General features: G+C 47.8%; 8 protein-coding genes across 8 annotated transcripts; 4 read left to right on the top strand and 4 right to left on the bottom strand.

Moving 5' to 3' along the window:
• Positions 1-849: 849 nt before the first annotated feature.
• N7479_009471 (Amino acid/polyamine transporter I) lies at positions 850-2,890 on the bottom strand (the record flags this gene model as incomplete). Its single annotated transcript, XM_057257164.1, has 5 exons — positions 850-1,325; positions 1,383-1,621; positions 1,682-2,194; positions 2,302-2,430; positions 2,496-2,890. 5 exons carry the CDS (start codon positions 2,888-2,890, stop codon positions 850-852), a joined length of 1,752 nt encoding a protein of 583 aa, XP_057104622.1.
• A 2,037-nt stretch (positions 2,891-4,927) lies between these two features.
• On the top strand, positions 4,928-7,321 carry lysF (homoaconitase LysF; the record flags this gene model as incomplete). Its single annotated transcript, XM_057257163.1, has 2 exons — positions 4,928-4,993; positions 5,045-7,321. 2 exons carry the CDS (start codon positions 4,928-4,930, stop codon positions 7,319-7,321), a joined length of 2,343 nt encoding a protein of 780 aa, XP_057104621.1.
• A 913-nt stretch (positions 7,322-8,234) lies between these two features.
• N7479_009469 (uncharacterized protein) lies at positions 8,235-8,513 on the bottom strand (the record flags this gene model as incomplete). The annotated part of the gene is made up of 1 exon (XM_057257162.1): positions 8,235-8,513. The coding sequence occupies one exon, from the start codon at positions 8,511-8,513 to the stop codon at positions 8,235-8,237; it is 279 nt and encodes a 92-aa protein (XP_057104620.1).
• A 538-nt stretch (positions 8,514-9,051) lies between these two features.
• N7479_009468 (uncharacterized protein) lies at positions 9,052-9,405 on the bottom strand (the record flags this gene model as incomplete). The annotated part of the gene is made up of 1 exon (XM_057257161.1): positions 9,052-9,405. One exon carries the CDS (start codon positions 9,403-9,405, stop codon positions 9,052-9,054), a length of 354 nt encoding a protein of 117 aa, XP_057104619.1.
• A 1,328-nt stretch (positions 9,406-10,733) lies between these two features.
• N7479_009467 (putative Melibiase subfamily) lies at positions 10,734-12,770 on the bottom strand (the record flags this gene model as incomplete). Its single annotated transcript, XM_057257160.1, has 1 exon — positions 10,734-12,770. One exon carries the CDS (start codon positions 12,768-12,770, stop codon positions 10,734-10,736), a length of 2,037 nt encoding a protein of 678 aa, XP_057104618.1.
• Positions 12,771-13,488: 718 nt separating this feature from the next.
• N7479_009466 (Major facilitator superfamily domain general substrate transporter) lies at positions 13,489-15,204 on the top strand (the record flags this gene model as incomplete). The annotated part of the gene is made up of 3 exons (XM_057257159.1): positions 13,489-14,021; positions 14,072-14,994; positions 15,050-15,204. Coding segments are annotated over 3 exons (1,611 nt in total), but the record flags the coding sequence as incomplete, so codon positions are not given.
• A 773-nt stretch (positions 15,205-15,977) lies between these two features.
• On the top strand, positions 15,978-18,254 carry N7479_009465 (fungal specific transcription factor domain-containing protein; the record flags this gene model as incomplete). The annotated part of the gene is made up of 3 exons (XM_057257158.1): positions 15,978-16,094; positions 16,253-17,311; positions 17,382-18,254. The coding sequence occupies 3 exons, from the start codon at positions 15,978-15,980 to the stop codon at positions 18,252-18,254; spliced, it is 2,049 nt and encodes a 682-aa protein (XP_057104616.1).
• Positions 18,255-19,050: 796 nt separating this feature from the next.
• N7479_009464 (S1 family peptidase) lies at positions 19,051-19,467 on the top strand (the record flags this gene model as incomplete). Its single annotated transcript, XM_057257157.1, has 1 exon — positions 19,051-19,467. The coding sequence occupies one exon, from the start codon at positions 19,051-19,053 to the stop codon at positions 19,465-19,467; it is 417 nt and encodes a 138-aa protein (XP_057104615.1).
• Positions 19,468-19,936: the final 469 nt, after the last annotated feature.

Genomic DNA, 19,936 nt, shown 5'->3' with positions numbered 1-19,936 from the left:
TATTGGGTAGGCGAGCTGCGCAGCCCAAAACACATACATACTAAATGCGATAATTTACAACCCTATGTCTCAACAACCACATTATTATTTGATTTGATTATCATTGTGGCTATTAATAAGACCTTTACACACCATAACTATATCAACTTTGAGAAAATCGAAAATCTGTATTGCCGTGGTTTAGAAAACTATGTTGCTCAAAGCACGAAATATATATATAAACCAGTCTCTTTCAACTATTTACCCAGGGACTAGGTATCGTGTAATCACTTTATTTCCTACCTAGCCAATATTGTGGTCGAGATACAAGATTTTCTATTTCCCCCCTCCCAATGTAACTTTTGTATGTGACACTCATACAAAAGGTACCCTTTTAGGGTGGTGCGGCTTCAAAACCCCCAAGGGGTTAGGAGGGAAAGCGAAGGGCCGGGCACGTCCCATGACTGGATTTTAGTATCAGAAGCTTCATTCTATAATAATACATTGTATGGAGATGCCCGAAAGAGGTCTAAATTTAGACAGAACTCAGGTACTAAGGAACACTTGGACCTCGAGTACCATAAACCTTTACCCTTTGATCTGTTCCTTTCGTTTGAGTATAATTCATAATTTATACTGCCAGGGTTTCAGGCAAGGGCTGTCAATGGTTGGTCCTAATCGGATTACGTAGAAAAATATCTCAGAAAAACAAAATTGCTGGGTATCATATTCACAGATCTGCAAGAGGAAGGAAATTCCTGTATCAAAATAGCTCAAGTCGTATCATAAGGACATTGCCCGACATCTTGACGGTAACTACATCCTTCAACGCACATTTGGTTTTAACAAAAACACTGCTCGCAGTTACATTTAGGCCGAAATTTTCTCAGCAGACTCCTGTATGGGCTGAGATACTGATTGCGCTCTCTTATCATTGCCGCCTTTGGTCCGTCCAATGCCGACCATCTGCATGATCTCTCTCCAGAAGCTAGTAGGCGGGTCAAGGAAGCTATCCTCGTAGGCATCGATCAAGGGTCGTTCCCAGACAAGGTCGGCTTCATGAGGCTTCACGAGCTTGGTCTTCTTGAGGACTTTCCAGATGATGAAGAGAGGAGGGATGACGATTTGCATGGTGTAGTTCGACCAGAAGCTATCCACGGCCCACGGCTTGAATGAGGGGAACCCGTAGGCGAGTGTCACGAGGATCATCCAAACGCATGCAATGTATGCGCAGTAGGGTTGGAACCACGCGAAATAGGCGAAGGACTTGCGGTCAACGCCTTGCGCTTTGCAAGCGCGGTGGAAGAAGATGTATGTGATGCACATGACGATATAATTGATGAGACCTAGGTTATAATGTTAGCATTGGAGTTGTTGGGACAAATTCAATCGTGGTTCCTTACCTCCAGCAGTTACAAGGTTAGCGAACCACGTGATGACGATGGAGGAGCTACTGGAACACTGCAAAAAGGAGAGCATAGGGAAGATCATCACGACTCCGAAACAGTAGATGGGTACACCGTTGCGTGTGGTGTAGGTGAGAACTCTCGGGGCTCTTCCTTCCAGTGCCAAGCCGTACAGGGTACGGATAGCGCAGTAGGTGTAGGTATTGCCAGCAGAGAAAATAGAAGTCAACAAGAGGCTAAAGAGCATGGTTAGTCGTTGGTTTGTCCAATTATATTTTCCTTCTGATGGCACTTACGCGTTGACGATCGAAGGGAAAATTGAAACGCCCATGTTTCGCATGCCAATAACATATGGCGATGCCGCAGCGGAACCAGAAGAACCGCCCGTCACAACCGCCATCAGTTCCGGGTCCTTCGCAGCACAAACAATACCCACGGCCAAGGCGCCGCCGATATAGAAAATACCGAATCGAGCGTAAACTGTCTTGAAAGCATTGTTGATATAGATGCGGGGACGCTTTGCCTCGGCTGCGACCATGGAAATGTACTCAGGACCGACGACAGCAAAGCAAGCCGACGAAAGAGATCCTATGAAGCCTTCAAAACGACCAAGGGAACCGGTATCCAGATACTCCATGAAAGAGCCGGGGTTGTTCCAGTGGCGGAAGCCATAGGCGTCATGGTTCGGGTTTCCACCAACCATGGTGATGAAGGTAAAGAAGAAGAGGGAGAAAATCAGGATGACCTTTCCACCAGAAAGCCAGAATTCGGCTTCACCATAGGCTTTGACGGCCAACACATTAAGGCAGCTATGTGAAAATCAGTATTTGGATGCAACTTCAGTGAATCAGGCATAAACAAGCATGGAATAATCTTGGATGCCAAATATCAAATCAGAGCGGAAAGAGGATCTTACCCATAGATCAAGACAATGCCAATACAAACGCCTGCGATTGGGCCGGGTTCAGTAAGCACTGGACTCCAGTATGATAACACAAGCGTGAAAGCTGACACCTCAAAGGGAATCAAAAGGGCCTCATAGAAGCTAAAAGGGGTATTAGCAAGGATAGTACGGGGAATTCTTTTGGCAAAGCCAAGAAGAGAACGGACAAAAAGTTCCAGCCAACCATAAAACCAAGAGCGTCGTCGACCCATTTTCCAGCCAACCGAATGAAACCACCACTGACGGGGAATGCAACGGTCATTTCAGCAATGCAGTTATTTACCATACCCAAAAAGATACACTGAGCGGTAAAGGCAAGGAACAAGCTGGCAGGTCCACCATGGTAAAGACCCGAACCGATGCTGACGAAAAGGGCGGTTCCGATAGAGCCACCAATGGCGATGAGCTGGATCTGACGGTTTCCAAGATGGCGTTGAAGATTGTCGGCATTTTCAGCCATCACACCTTCTTGTACATCACGAGAGCCGCCATCGCTCCTGGGCCCCTGTGTTTCCAGCACACTGCCGCTCGTTTGTTTTCCCTTGTCGGTTAGGATAGACATATTGTTATCATTCCTTTCTGTTGTGTTTGGTTGCTGGTATTGGGTAGACCAGACGCGGTTGAAAGAAACCGGATGGGATGATGTCGCGTTCGTCTATATTTCGAGATATGGGTTCTGTATATGTTGAAGTGGATCGGTGGAAATCCTGGGGGTGGATCTGCTACAGAACAGCGGGATGCCGGGCTATACTGCGAGGGCCTGGGGTTCGTTTGTGCTGTGGGCAGTAATGTTGTTGCTATGGCTGTTGAGGGTGCAATGGCAAGGGCAAGTCTTGGAGATGTCGGGGCCTCTAGGGTATGATGTCCGTCCAGAGTACGGAGTTATAGCGGAGAGACTTTGAGATGTTCCTAAAAGAAAGAGAATATTTGGTGAAGTAAAAGTAAAGATGTAGTCAAAAACAAGATGTCAGAGACCTCTAATAAAGAAATTCCAGACCAAAACGTGGGAGTGAAGGAACTTAAAGGGTAGGGATTTGCCTTGAAAGCAAGATTAACCAAGGTTAGGAAATAAGCCCATGTAAGCCATTCAAGCCATACAAATGTAATAAAAAAAAGCCATACAAAAGCCATACCGGGACAAATGACGCAGGTTAGTTAGTTACTTCAGACTGAATTGATTGGCCTGTAATACATTTTATCCCCGCACGGGTTGTACTATCCCGCATCCGGAGGCGAGCCGGGCGTGGATTCGCAGGCACATCTTATCACGTTAGATGATAACTAAGGTGCTACCTAAAGTACTACCTAAATAGTATTGGATGGAATGCTATAATTGTCCTCATTCAGCTGTTACACCCTTGACGGCATACGAGCCCATTTCGGGATGCACGCTCCCCTTAGGCCAAGACTACATTTTCAGCACCCGGTTGCATCTAATCTTTTATCACATTTTACAAAGTTGCCTTAAACTATACCATACTCTGTATTATACATAGTCTTGGCAGCCTTAAATAAATGGCCTTATCTCGTGTGCTCGCTGGCCCTTGCCAGGTTCGAAACCTCAGGGGCGAATGGGTCTGAATTGGTAAGTTACGTAACCTTGCCGGATAACCTTAAAACGTTGTTCCTGATAAGCACAAGAATACACAGTTCTGGAAAGCTTTGAATTTATTTTCGTTCTACTCATTAAAAATGGACACTCCGGAAAACGTAATATAGATCTAATCGGGCTGAATTTCTATGTAACACTAGCTACCCGCATATGCCAAGACGCACTTTAATCGGGTTTGATTGGTCTACGGGTTCTACCGGGGGCTCAATAACAATTCTCCTTGCCACTCGGTCATCATCCTCGCCATCTTCTCTCGGCATATAATGCCAGTGGACCTTTTTGTTTCAAGCTTTGAGAAACATAGCCATTCTCGAAATGAGAATACGTTGTTCGGGAACTATTCGGATCTACGAAAGAAGATAACGGATTTTCATATTAGACAGTGAAAATATGTTGGTCATTGGTTCGGCATACCTCCAGGCTTTGTTCTTTATTTTCTCTCGATGCTCTTTTTTTTTAGATATATTTTTTCCCCAAAAGAATACCAGTGCTCGCTGGTACATACTCTCCCCGGACGAGCAACTATAGTATGCAAAGTATATTGTGTGCCAAGATCTATATCTATAATTTACGACCCTGATCGATGGGTTGAGATTGTAGAGCAAAAGTCCCGATTTACTCTGGCCTACCACATCGGTAAGATAGGTAAATATTCCATCAGCAATTTGTTAGTCGAACAAATGTCAATTAACAGGTGGTTAGCACCCAATTCATCTATTGCCATGCCAGTATGGAGTTTCCCTCAGGAAAACGACATATCTCCATGGATGTACGGAGTAGTTGTACACTAATCAGTAACAAAACTGTCCAGGTGCCCCCGAGTGGAGATTAATTTGTACATCACGTGGCCTTGGATTTCCGGGGTTGATTAGAAATTCCCTTGCCACAAGAGGCTGAGCCCCAGGAACCATAAAATCACGTGATACCACTCATTGTCCAACTCCCGAGATCGGGAACTAGAAAAAGTTTGCGTATAGTGACTCACTAATGTCTCCGTGTGCGATGTTGTTGAAGCGCGTGGCTAGGCCTCAGGCCGCCATGATGTGCAGAACCGTGAGTACAGCTTTGGTTTATGTTCACTCAATTCAATTCTGACTTCTCCAGGTTCGGCCTCGGTGGACTCCGTCGTTCGGCGCCCCAAGCAGAACAATTCACCACCCTTTGCGATCGGTCTCTAAACCCCTTTCTTCTCGCTCGCTGAGCACGACGGCCGGCTTCCACTCACAGCAAGAGAATGCCTCCTCAATTTCTTTCTCCGAGATTCCGACCGAGAAGCGGACTCCGCAAACATTGACGGAGAAGATTGTACAACGCTATGCCGTCGGTCTTCCCGAAGGAAAGCTCGTCCGGAGCGGCGATTATATCAGTCTGGCACCCGGATACTGCATGACCCACGACAATTCGTGGCCCGTCGCCCTCAAGTTCATGTCTATGGGAGCTACGAAGGTCAACAACCCGAAGCAGATTGTCATGACCCTCGACCACGACGTTCAAAACACCAGCGCAGCGAACCTTAAGAAATACGAGCAGATCGAGAATTTTGCTAAGCAGCAAGGTATTGACTTCTATCCTGCTGGCCGGGGTATTGGGCACCAGATCATGGTGGAAGAAGGATACGCGTGGCCAGGCAGCATGGCAGTAGCATCAGACAGCCACAGTAACCATTATGGTGGAGTTGGTTGTCTTGGAACTGCCGTTGTGCGTACCGATGCTGCTAGTATTTGGGCGACATCGCGGACATGGTGGCAGATTCCCCCGGTTGCGCGGGTAACTTTCACCGGAACCCTACCAGTAGGCGTGACCGGTAAGGATGTGATTGTCGCATTGTGTGGCCTCTTCAATAGTGACGTGCTGAATCACGCAATTGAGTTCACCGGATCTGAAGAGACCATGGCAAGCCTTCTCGTGGATAGTCGCCTGACGATTGCCAATATGACCACTGAGTGGGGCGCGCTCACCGGTCTCTTCCCAATTGACAATACCCTGAAACGCTGGCTACGATACAAGGCTACTGAGGCTGCGATGTCTGACGACCGCACAACCCGCGAGCGCATCACTCACGAAAGAATCGACGAGCTGTTCGCCAACCCCCTCACAGCCGACCCCGATGCTATTTACGCCAAGCAGCTCTACCTCAATCTCTCCTCACTCTCGCCTTATGTCTCAGGTCCTAATTCAGTCAAGGTCGCGACGCCACTCAACGAGCTCGCTCAACAGGACATCAAAGTTAACCGTGCATATATCGTCTCCTGTACCAACTCCCGTGCTTCGGATCTCGCGGCGGCCGCTAAGGTCTTCAAGGACGCCGCTAAGGCCAACCCCGGCACAACTCCTAAGATTGCCGATGGCGTCAAACTCTACATCGCGGCTGCTTCCGTTCCCGAACAAGAGGGTGCCGAATCCACTGGCGACTGGCAGGCCCTTCTCGACGCCGGTGCCGAGGCCCTTCCTGCTGGATGCGGACCTTGCATTGGTCTCGGAACAGGCCTTCTAGAGCCAGGTGAGGTCGGCATTAGTGCCAGTAACCGTAACTTCAAGGGTCGCATGGGGTCAAGAGACGCGCTGGCCTACCTAGCAAGTCCCGAGGTCGTGGCTGCTAGCGCTCTCAGCGGTGTTATCTCTGGCCCTGGCTCCTACCAGGTGCCAGAGGGCTGGTCTGGCGTGGAACATGGATTCGGCACCGGTCTCCCGCCCACCCCTGAGTCTGAGCTCACTAGCCTCCTACAACAGATGGAATCTCTGATCGATCGCGTTGAGTCCGCCGGAGACGAATCCAAGCCTGCCACCGAGATTCTGCCCGGCTTTCCCGAACGCATCAGCGGTGAGATCGTCTTCCTCGACGCTGACAACCTCGACACTGATAGCATCTACCCCGGTAAATTGACATACCAAGACAACGTCTCCAAGGAGGATATGGCCAACGCTTGCATGCAAAACTACGATCCCGAGTTCAAGGGTATCGCCAAGCCAAGTGATATCCTCGTCGCCGGCTTCAACTTCGGCTGCGGATCCTCAAGAGAACAGGCTGCGACTGCCATTCTGGCGAAGGAAATTCCCCTGGTCGTCGCTGGAAGCTTCGGCAACATTTTCTCCCGAAACAGTATCAACAATGCCCTCATGGGCCTTGAAGTCCCGCGTCTTGTTGAGCGTCTCCGTGCCACCTTCGCTCAGCCATCCTCTGGTGATGGCCGCCAGCCGACCCGCCGGACAGGCTGGACTTTGACTTGGGACGTGAAGCGTAGCGTCGTGGAAGTCCAGGAGGGCGAGTCCGGAGAAAGCTGGACCGAGCAGGTCGGCGAGCTGCCGGCGAATGTACAGGAGATCATTGCCGAAGGTGGCCTCGAGGCGTGGGTCAAGGGAAAAGTTGCCAAGTCCGGGTGAAGACGCATTGACCAGGCCGGATGAACGTCGGTGGAAAACACCAGTTCACAGAACATACTGATATGTTCATGTTCCAGGTAACCACCGGCATACTTTTGGCTTTTGTATGGTTGTATGTTTTTCGATATCTACTTTTTGTACTATTTTTTTTCTACCACTATCAGGTACCATAGAGCCTTTGACTGTTTAAAAAGGACACGTCTTCAAAAAGAATAAGAATATATTGAAACATTTTGATCGTTACATATGTATATTATCTAAAATATCAATACATCAGCATTTTATCTGAACTGATGCGCTCCACTGGCCTGGGAATTTAGCGTGGGGTGAAGACTACCGCCACCGAGCACCAATGAACGTCAATCCACATTCAAGACGATGTCGTGCTCTCCGACATGCGGGGCGCAATGCATGATGGTGAGGAAATTGAGGATCCAAGAGGCGCTTGTTACCTTTACCGTTCACCAATTCCGCCCTCTGGGTACATCTAAAGACTGTTGCGGGCCGATTTCGGGTAGGAGGGATAAGGGAATGGTTGTTGACCTCTGTCCCAACGTCGAAAGTGAGGCGGCATGTGGGATTAATTGATACGCTGATTACTCCAGAGGATTCCGCGAGTTCGTCTTCAGCCTCCGTTAATGTAATCTCCGTTGTGCATATACAAACAAACCCATCGAATTGAGATAGCTAGGTAGTAATGATGAGACGGAAACAGGTAATGATTCATGCATGCTGCCGGGTTGCCATGATCTTTAATAATAATGCTGGCTGGTTATGCGCGACCGTAGCTAGAACATCTCGGAAGAGGTTCCCATTGGTTTCGATTTGAGTAAAGATGGGGTTTAGGAATGGTGTGAGCCCAGATATAGGACGATGTTCGTAAGAAATGCTTGTCAAACCTGGAATTCAACTCTTAGATTGCGTCCAGTATATCCTGTAAAGGTGGTGAGCAGAGTGTCCTTCCTTCTGGGGCAATGACGAGATTGTGCAAGGATACGGACGTGTTTGAGATGGTTTCTGGCCCCCCCGAAGTTGAGGTAGAGTTGCTGACGTCCGAAACCTGGGCAAGAGTCGGTGGCACTCCTATCGTACCCTCCGTGTCCTGCAGTCTAGCGTCTCTATCCATCATGAGGTTAGAGATATAGGCTTGTCTGTCGATATTTGAGTGTTGGATGGCGTCGAAGATATCCATGTCTTCAAGTCAATCCCTCAAGGTTCTGTGATGGTGGACATGTAGTTGATAATCTCGGGGTGATTTGTATAGTAAGTGCGGTTTAACGGATCCATGCGTGCCCCCAGTCGTGGAAGGAAAATAACAGAACAACCATTCATCTCTATATGTCTATCTTTCGACTGTCGATCTCATCTATTGTGTGTCATTTTCTCTCATCCTTTCTTTTACTCCTGTTTTGTTACTCTTTCATTTCTGTCTCATTGAGACTTTGTTCATATCTCGTCTCTTATTCACTGTCGTGGATGTCCTGCCAAGAAAAACTTGCCCTTTCGCACGATCAACTTTCCTATTATCAAACAGTGTAACGTTCTACAGACCGAATTGCGAGTGCAGACTAAATTAATGAGGCTTAAGTATCCTAGAATGGGATATCGGGACAAGATTTCATTGACCAAGATATTTTCTTCACTCGTATCCAATTTCGAAGCTTCCAAGGTTTCATCATTGTTGACGACCCTTCATCTCCAGATCGTTGAAGTTGTTGAGCTGTATAACGCTAGATCTCTTCCTCCCATGAGATCAGTTGTTCACAGTAACTGTAAAGTGCATGTCGGTCAAGGTCAAGAGCCCTGTTCTTCATTGCCATGAGTTCTGGAAAAATGAATTGATTAACAAGCGGGATATCCTGATATTGGTTTAACAAAACTATGAGAGCAGAGAATGGGGGCCGGGCTACACCCATTCGCTCGATAATGTTGTAGCGGAGTAACCAGGTGGGGATGAAGGAGGTTCCATGCGGAAAGAAATTGTGTGTTCGCTTCATCTGATTCCACTGCAGGTACTGCTCCATGGCGAACCCGGCCAGATCGGCTCTAGTAGTACCAAGAGCAATGGACGATGCCTGCTGCATGCTGAGCGACAGCGGCGATACCGACGTGAAGTGTCAGCGGGAAGGAGGGTTGGATAGGCAAGGCTATTTTCTATTGGCTTTCTCAGGCTGTCGAGTGTGAGACAGTTGCTATATGGAGTAACAAGGGTCACCAACAGGGGATTTGAATGCAATGAGTAGTTCTAGTAGTGGAATTTGGAATTCGGAGGGGGATGTATGGATGAGGGATAGACAAATCTGAAAATAAATGGATTCTTGGGGGAGCTTGAGGGATATATACGCAACGGGATTGCCATGATATCCAACGTTCTCAATCTGGAGCGACCTCTACTGCTTGCCAACCCTTGCATTCTGTGATTCTCTTACACAAGTAAATTATATCCCAACGTCATGATATGGAGGATAATAGACTATTGATAGAACATCGGAAAATAAGAATATTAGGATATAAAGTGGGACGAGCGTTAGAATTAATTGGGACCAATCAGAATTCAAAGTGATTCTCAGCATATATGATTATATCAGACCTCAATAAGGACAGGATTACCAGATCATCGAATAGGTAGCTAGTTGATTGAGAGGAAATCTGAGAAACAAAGAAGTAAATGATTCTGATGGTCAAAGAGACGGCCAACGACATCTTGTGAAGGGGGTTAGAATCACGAGAGAGCTACATATGTATACATAAAACAAACAGGAGAACCTGATGTGTATAGCCAGCTGGACTATGCCATAACCTCTAATTCCACTAAAAGACGGAAAAATATACTAGAACCACTAGTGCATGTCTCCTCAAAAGGCCTTGGTTGAACTAGCCGCATACCCTCATGAACCAAGATCTAAATCGACCGAAAGAAGTGGGCTACCATAATCTGTCTTCCAGTCCGCTTCGGTACTTGGATCTCGAGGCATGTATATACGAAGTTCTGATCCCAACTTTTGTAATTTTGTCAGCCAATAGCATTTAGCATATATAAAATTAGGGTCATAATAGGTATCTTTGACATCATTCAGACCTAACCCTTCAAGACATACCTGGGATCGTACCTGACTAATTTCAGCTAAATCTGAAATTTGCACGGTCAGCACTAATATCGCCGATCGCTCCCACCCCCACAAACCGCCAAAGCATTTCTGGAGTCATTTCTGGAGTTTATGACATTGCGAGTTCTTTTTTAAATCTTTGAATTTGGTGCTGTCGGACTAAGAATACGCTCACACATTGTTCGGAATCTGACAACGACGAACATAATAACATATTAAAACTGTATACTTATACTTGGCTTTCACATGACGAGAAATCAAATATTCCTAAAAAAATCCAAAAAAATAACCATACTCTTCGATATTCACAAAATGTGTAAAAGCCGAGCGCAGACTGTGTCGGGAAGTTTCAAGCGTAGTATTGCCGATGTCTTATTCCACGTTGCGTCAGTGCTAAAACAAGTTGGGTATAGCACCTTTGCTGTGGTTGCAGTTTGACCGTCAGGCAACTTCACTGGCAAGTCTTTTTCTGTAACACCACCTCTCCGCCAGACAGCAAGATATATGCCGTTCTTCTTTGTAACCAAAGCAAGAGACACCCAGTCATCGTGCCATTGAGGAAGCCCAAGGGGCCAAATGGGATGTGCAGAGTTCAAGTGCGAACGAATAATCTTATACACGTCCATACCTTCTATCACAAGTCTGAGCTGACCAGGGCTGAGCTTGTCTAAGCGGCCACTAAGGTGAACACGTCCTAGTAGACTATTGACGACAGTGAATGCATTGAGCTCGTCACTCCATTCGGGTTGGGGGTAGGCCCAAGTTGCGCTTTGTTCTGGGGCAACAGCGGTTGGCAAGGCTGCAGCAATAGCCGCATAGAGTGCCGGATTCTGCTGATCACTTGTCGATTGGAGTGAATGAACCGATAACATGGCATATTCCATACGCTGTCCACCACTCGAGCAGTTCTCAATAACGAGCGTGGGGTACCTGTCAAGCAACGATCTGACCCATACGAGGTACGCCCGCTGATGTTCGAGATGTGCAGACCCAGCAGATGACGACCCCCCAACGTCTGTGCCTTGTGTGACTTCAATATTGTAGTCGAACTTGAGGTATCCCACACCATAGTTCACGACGAGGTTATAGATAATCTTGTCTATCCAAGCTCGGACCTCCGGGTGACGATAGTCAAGTTGGAATCTGCCTTTTTCGACAACTCGCTGGCCACACTCTTGGAAAAAAGCGTCTTTGGGGAGACGATTGGCCACTACACTTCGTACGCCAACAACTTCCGGTTCGATCCACAAGCCAGGAATAAGCCCCTTGCCCCTGATCTTGTCTAGAAGGACTTTGAACCCGGACGGAAAACGCTTTTTTGAAGGCTCCCATAGCCCCACATCATCCCACCAGATACCATCATCCGCGTACCATCCCGCATCGATCACGAAGTACTCAGCCCCCGTCTTGGCCACCGGATCGATAAGAGCTGCTACCTTGTCCTCATCTGGATCACCCATAAGACAATTCATGTAGTCGTTGAAGATGATAGGGAGGTTCTCATTGTCCTTGTGCGGCCTTCTGATCTGTCGCCGATAATCAGTGAGTGCGGCGAATGCTGATTCCAGGCCACCATCCACGTGAGCCAAAGCGACAGGAACCGTGGTAAAGCTCTGTCCAGGGCGCAGTACTTGTTTCCAGTCGTGGTCCATTCCTGTTGGACCGCCAGCAGCAAGATAGATGCTATCTTTGTAGTCTCCGATTTCCCACCGCCAGGACCCATTATTTTCAACCTGCCAGAGCCAGGTATCGTTATTATCCTTTGAAACTAGGGCACCCATCGATAAATGGCCGTTTGTGGAAAAGGAGCCATGATTTTGGAGGGTAAACGCCGCCTGTGAGCCCAGGTGTCCGTCGGGAAGCTCACAGATCCCATCATTGTCGATACCGATTTCGGGTAATGTCTGCTTACGCCACTGTGCCTCTCGAAACCAAGTGTTTGTACTTGTCCAGAGTGTGTAATCATGGTACCACTGCGGTGAATTTGTCGTCAAGCCACCAACTGCAATGGAGGAGAGTTGGGTGACGGTTATGTCGGTATCCTCGGATTCATTTGTTATCGTAGCTGACGACCTCAGGGCTGGAATTGCTCCGTATATAGAGAGGCAAACGGTGACCAGGGTTTTTGTAACTGCATCTCGGCTCTGAATCTCCAATTTCTCTACCTCGCCATCGTTCTGTATCCTGTGGCTTTCGTATCTCATTCGCGCAGAAAGACGGCTTCCCACTAGACATTTTGCAGTTTTATCGTGTGTGTTACCCTCGCCTGCCAGTTTGACGCTAATCAGCGACAATTCGGATGACTCAAAAAGGAGTGAGGCCGACTTTCGGGCCTGCACCATTGCAGGAAGAATGCTCTGCACGCAAATTGCTCCTGCTTCATTTTGGACTAGGTCTATAGTAAAGGCTGTGGTTTTCCAACGGATCGTAGGTGAAGTGTGGGACATGCTCGCAATTAGTTGGAGTAACTAGATGTAGGTTTGAACCCTCTGTTGAAAATGAAACTCTGTGCTTTACATCGTGAGATCAGATATAGATACGGGGTCTGCAGATGACAACAAATTCGACCCCGCTTTTAAGTCCCACATTGTCCTGCAGATCATTGCTCGTTTCTCGCTTTTTTGCCTATTCAAGTTCAAGTAAGGAGGTACGTAGAAAAAGCCCTAGATCTGGGAATATGGCGTGGGGGTGGGGCATCTCCGCGTTTCCTACCCCCCCCCCCCCCCCAGATCTCCGAGCCGGCACCCCATGATTGGTCTCCGCCCCCTCACCGACCTCCGGGCATGCCAAGACGCAAGGTTGAGTACAACTTTCAAAGTCGAATCATCTGATTACCATTGATCTTTCCAAGGAGATCGATACTGTGGCCCCCACTATGGGGCGAATCCGGGAAACTTGCGGTTGTCCGAAAACTATGAAATCCGGGGGTGGGACCATTCAAAGAATCTCCGGACTGATCACTTCTCTCCAGTATAAGAACCATGGTGACCCCCTGATAATCTTTCCTTCTTCCTCCATACTTGTTCATCAGGCTAAACGTGTCACACCGAGGACGCAACCATGGAAGAACAGAAATCTACCACCGAACACGACGATCTGCCCGCATTGTCAACCTCCCACGATGCTGTGAAAGAATCCGATCACTTCATCGGCTGTCGAGGCTATTGGGAAGCCACACTAGAAGATGCCCAGGCTGGCAATGCTCATGAACATTCTCTCCGTATTGTTACTGCCCTAAAAGCATACCCGATGGCGGTGGTCTGGTCGCTGGTGGTCTCCATGTCTATCATCATGGAGGGTTGCGACACAGCGTTGATTGGCTCGCTCTATGCCTATCCGAGGTACGCTCAGCGCTTTGGCGCGCTAGACCCTTCGACAAATACGTACCAGATTCAGGCGAAGTGGCAGAGCGCCATGGGTAGTGGGCCTCAGGCTGGTGCTGTTGTTGGTGCCCTTCTGAATGGCTACCTTATTCAGCGCTTTGGCTATCGGCCGGCCTTCACTTTGGGTGTTGTATTGATGGCGGCATTTGCGTTTGTGTCCTTCTTCGGTATGTCCATCGAGCTGCAGGCAGTTGGGCAGATCCTTTGCGGGTAAGATCTCATTTCCCTCCTGGATTTCGATTTACTTACAAGTCTTGCAGTGTTCCCTGGGGTATATTCGCTACTATTGGCCCTGCATACGCCTCGGAGGTTTGCCCTCTGCCTTTGCGGGTATATCTCACGGCATATACCAATATGTGTTTTGCAACCGGCCAACTCGTTGGTGCGGGTGTTTTGCAGAGTTTTATTAATCGCACTGATCAGTGGTCGTGGCGCATTCCGTTTGCCATTCAATGGATATGGATTCCTTTTCTCCTTGTCGGATGCATCTTCATGCCCGAATCCCCTTGGTACCTAGTCCGCCGGGGAAAGTATGTGGAGGCAGAAAAGACCGTCAAGTCTCTCATGTCAGAAAGTGAGAAGCCGCAAGCACGACCACTCGTGGCTCTGATGATTCATACAAACGACCTTGAGCGTGACGTAACCGAAGGCACGTCCTATTGGGACTGTTACAAGGGCACTGACCTCCGACGGACTGAGATTGCATGTGTTTCCTTCGTCGGCCAAATTACTTCTGGTGCCCAATTTGCGTACTCCGCCACCTATTTCTTCCAGCAAGCCGGTCTCAGTCCCGATGACTCGTACAAACTCAACCTAGGTGGTACCGGTATTGCCTTTTGCGGTACTATTGTCTCTTGGTTCTTGATGAAGCAATTCCATCGGCGGAGTCTTTACCTCACCGGAATGAGTCTTCTGAGTATGTGGCTTTTGATCATTGGCTGTCTCGCCACCGACAGCAAAAATCCAACCATTAAATGGGTTCAGTCAGTTCTTTGTATCGTCTGGTTGCTTACATACTCTCTTACGATTGGGCCCGTCGGCTGGACTATCCCAGCAGAAGTTTCATCTACTCGATTGAGGTCTAAGACCGTTGTGTTGGCCCGATCCTCATACTACCTGGCACAAATCATGGCGAACGTCATGCAACCTTACATGATGAATCCTCTTGCATGGAACTGGAAAGGTATGTTCTAATTGGGCAGGTCTATTGATTGTAAATTTTACTCACAAACGAATAGGTAAGACAGGATTCTTTTGGTTTGCCTTCGCCGCTCTAACCGCAGTTTGGGCGTTCTTCCGTCTTCCTGAGACCAAAAGACGAAGTTATGAAGAGCTTGACGTGATGTTTCATGCGAAGCTCAAAACCAGAAAGTTCAAAAAATATCATGTCAACGTCTATGAGGACAACCGCGGCGATCGTTTACGGGAAGTGTGAAAGAGAGTTAAATATTGAAGAGGGGAACGCTCAAGGCAGTATGCTCTCTGGCATACGGGTCGATTCAGCAGCTGCAACCAGGCCGTCTACCCCCCATGACATACAAAGCGAACCGGGACAGTAAACCAAGGAGTCAGCCAAGAGAGGTGTAGGAGTGTGTATTGTCAATCTGTAAACTATCTACTACTTGTAACCTCTAAAGCACTAGTTGCACTAACTGCTTACATAAATTATCCGCTTGCACAAGTGAGAGGATAGGTGCCGGCGCATAGTAGTGGAGGACCACGTCCCCCACTACAATATGCAATGGGTGCTGCAGCCTTTTGTGGAACTAGAACCACTTTTTTGTTTTTTCTTTCAATGGGATAATGAATAGTTTCAAAATTCAAGCTCTATGTGTCTCTCATTTCAGATGCTTGTCATATGTCAATATAAAATGTCGCAGAGAAGCAATGAGGTCCGCCCGTTTTCTGCCCAAACAGGCTTAGTCTCCGCCTGTCCTCAACCAACACGGATTATCTCGGAAAAACCTCGGGGCTACCCCGGAAGTCTCGGAGAATTCCCCACAAACCTTGTTGCAGAGTTTCCCCTGAAGCATCTGATGCGCGAAACCCCGCATTGGCAATTTTTATGCATATCCCCAGAAAACAGTATGACCCCTTTAATCTTCATCCTATGTATATCGCTTACATAGGCTCTCTCAGTCATGTTTATCGCATTCAAAGCTCAAGATGGCGAAGAGGGGTTGCGTAACCCAAAGCATAAAAGGCGAAGTGAAAGGCTCAGTCGCCGAGGATCGACACCGCGAGCCTGTACTTCATGTCGTCGTCGCAAAATCAAATGTGATGGTGAGAAGCCATGTGAAGCTTGTCGATGGTACAAGAAGCCTGAACTGTGTGGCTATACGGAATCTCGATCATCGCAAAGGTAAAGAAAAAAATATGATGAAAAAAAAATTCAAACCTAGGCCCAAGGTTTGAGAACACAAACTGATCAAACTAGCCAGTCGGAGAAAGCAGCAATACCCTCGCCCGACTACAAAAGCACACTTGAAAGACTTTTTCCGGACACTGCCCCGGAGAACATCGCCCATTTTTCAAGGGATAAGTTGTTAGATTTGGTGACCACAGGCGGATCCCAATATTCCCAGCACAGAGATCCATCGATTGTTGCCGCGTCTCTAGACACCCACAACTCTGGGTTGTCCGGAGAGATGCCTGGTCTGGAGTCACTACATTCGATACCAGGAGAGCAACTCGATGAAGCTCGGAGTGCTAGTGCCTCGGAGTCAGTCGGACATATCTCAGATGATGTCAACGCATTATCCCTATCCACTCGACACCCAACATCCTACCTCGGTGTTTCATCTATTCAGGCTGCACTGAAGGTCATTGCGTGGCTCCATCCAGCAGTTAATTCATACTTCGCCCACTCCTTGTCTAAAGACCAAGCATCCCAGCCAACCAACTCGTTCCCCCAGTCGCAAGATCCACCTCAGTCTAACGCCCCACCCACGGAACTTGAAATGATAGATGGGTACTTTATTAACTTCCAACCATTCGCACCACTCATAGACGAAGAATCTTTTCGCACGACTCACTTAGTTGGCCGTCGGAAGGATAGTCGATGGCTTGCACTACTCAACATAGTTCTCGCGTTGGGCAATATTGCAGGCGCCGGCCCAGATAACCATACCCACCGTGTTTATTTTGACCGCGCAATGGATCACTTAAATCTACGTTCGCTCGGGGATCCTTGCCTTGAAGTTGTTCAGGCTTTCGGACTCATGGGTGGCTGGTACTGTCATTATACTAGCCAGCCGAACCTTGCATACTCCCTTATGGGTGCGTCGCTGCGGATGGCAGTTACTTTAGGCTTGCAGCGGGAGCCGTCTGATATTCATTCGATACTCGACCATAAGAAGTCCGCAAACCAAGAATTTAAACGTCGAGTTTGGTGGTCCCTTTGCTGTTTGGAGACCTGGGGACACGAAACGCTTGGCCGGCCAAGCATGGATTACTTTGGCCCGAGCATCACAGTTAACTTGCCTAGTCGGCTTGACAAGGTGCACATCCCCTGACCCCTTTTTCCTAGGCAACATATCCAGTAACTATTTCTAAATTGACTCTTGACAGGAATCTTATTTCGATGTCCTCCCCTTGACAGAGAATATCCAGTTCGTGAAGATTGCCCTAAAAATGCAAGAATCACTAGCTGCGCTGCCAACCCTATCCCCCAAGGAGATGTTCGATCTGGACTCGCAGCTTGTTCGGTGGTGGAGCGACCTACCGCCAGTCCTCAAGGATTACGAACCTTGTCCCGAATCACTACATGCAGTGCGTACTGTGATGCGTTGGCGATACTACAATCATCGAATGCTACTTTATCGCCCAACTCTTCTGAACTATGCCATGCGAAGAATTCCCTTCATGGCCATTCGGGTTGAGGAACGCACTGCTATTCAGAAATGCCAGGAAATCGCAAAGATTTCCATCGATGACATCTCCTCGACAATCAAACTCAATCAGATGATCGGCTGGAACGCTGTTTGGATGTTATTCCAGGCCACCATGGTTCCCTTGATTTGTTTGTCCGCTGGTGTCGCAGATGACGATTCCGATGCTTGTAAGACGCAGGTTGAGACAGCTATGTTGACTCTTGGTCGCATGAAGCCTTACGGACACACCTCAGGACGCTCACTTGAGGTTATCTCGGCCATTCTCGAGTCTAACCTTCATCGTCCCACTGCAGAGCCGCTTGATCCAACTGGAGAGAGCCTCGACCCCCAAAATTTCCTTCCTCCAAATACTTTCAATACAGGCCAACAGCTCGCCCGTGATCGCGTCTCCGATTGGACTGCTACTTCCTTTGAAACCCTTTCATCTCAGTACATGTGGGAGTATTTGAGCTGGGATCATAGCAATCTTTGGCCGGAGGTTTTTGACCTTAATGCTCAGAACGAAAATGTGGAAATGTCTTTTTTGAACTCGCCTGGAGGAAACACGTGAGATCATCATCTCTTTTACTCTAATGCACATAATTTTATTCCACAATTAATACAAACACACGTGCGATTGCTATGGACTCCACTTTCAGTTTAGACCTATTCACTATTCACCTTGTTTAATTATTCGGACCTTCTGAGTCAATAAAGATGGGCCACATCGTCCAGATATTCTTGAATGGAAGTATACTGTGTATGCGCATGGTCTCTACCTCGTAAGCAGATCGATAGTTACCTACTTAAGACCACCTGATGAATGGACATGTCTCACATTGAGTCCTGCAGATCATTGGAGCCAATCAAGTTGAGAGCCCAAAACAGGCAAATATTTCGGCAGATCTCGGTCTTGAGCGGATGATCGGTGGAGTGTAGATGTATTCGAGTGCCGAAGCAAAGAACTGCTACTTTGCTACTCGATACATGCACTCGTATGTGAAACCTGCCACCAATTTCAATATTAACCTGCGTGACACCTCTCGAGGACAGCAGTTAGGCACTTTCTTATGCATATTGTACTACACACCACCCATGAAGCCACCTAATGCGTACTAGTCCGATTGATCGTCAGGGTGAAGAATAGCGCAAATGGATTTGGGACTTTCTACAATGTTATTCGATCGAGTATGAAGTAAACAACATATATTATATATTCCGTACAGAATCTATATCCACCACAAACCCTACTTGAAATCCTTAACTCTACTGTTAGATTTTATTTTTTCAGTTTTTTTCCCCTTCAACCCCGCTACCTCCCTACCTCCCTTCGGCATGCGCTCCTCCATTTTCCTCGCTCGAATCGGATGGCTTTTAGCCCCATAGCCACTGCCATCATCAATGGTACTAAAACCACCAGCCTCGAATATGCTTTCATCGCCGCTATCATAAGCAACAATTGGTTCGGAAACTCGATGGTCTGCGGTGATTCGGTCGTGGGTTCAAGGACGATCCTTACTGCCGCCCACTGCCTCGACGGCAACACTCCCTCATCTTTCACCGTGCGCGTTGGAAGTGCGGATTATACAACTGGTGGAAAACTGTTGAATATTCAGAAGATCACCATATATCCCAGCTATAGCACGAATACGATAGACCATGACTACGCTATTATACACTTAGCCGATACTGTTGTGGACGGAAGTGTCACTGCAACTGCATTGCCTGGCAATGAGATCAACCCAGACGATACAAGTGGTGTTCCTGTACGATTAGCAGGCTAGGGCAAGCTTGCTTCATCCAACACCATCTTGCCAAACACCCTGCACCAATCCAATGTGCTGACATCGACCGATCGACATGCAGTTCTGACTGGGCTCAGAACAATCCCATTCCAAAGAACATGATGTGTATTGAGCCGAATACACTGATCCCTGGTATCTCCATTTGTAGTAGTGACAACGGTGGCCCATTTATAGATGAATCGGGGTCGACGCTGTATAGAGTGATTAGTTATGGAGCGGCCAAATTATGGATCAAGGGTCTGATTGTTTAGGCGAGAGTGCCTACGTGGTGTACATCTTGTCTTATTTTGGCAGATTTACACTCCGTTAGACTAGCATGGATGTGGACAAGGCAATGTGGGAAAGAAAGCATGTGTTGGCTAAGTTAACGACTGGTGATGAGAGGAAAGAAGAAAGATCAACTGCGCGGGGCTGGCTAAACGACGGATCTTGAATGGATCACATTGGC

The sequence above is a fragment of the Penicillium vulpinum genome (genome assembly GCF_028829585.1).
Source record: "Penicillium vulpinum strain IBT 29486 chromosome Unknown utg000004l_segment0_segment0, whole genome shotgun sequence".
In the NCBI taxonomy this organism is placed as follows: Eukaryota; Fungi; Ascomycota; class Eurotiomycetes; order Eurotiales; family Aspergillaceae; genus Penicillium; species Penicillium vulpinum.
The sequence above is the reverse complement of the archived record's forward strand: the minus strand, read 5'-3'. Positions and strand labels throughout refer to the sequence as shown.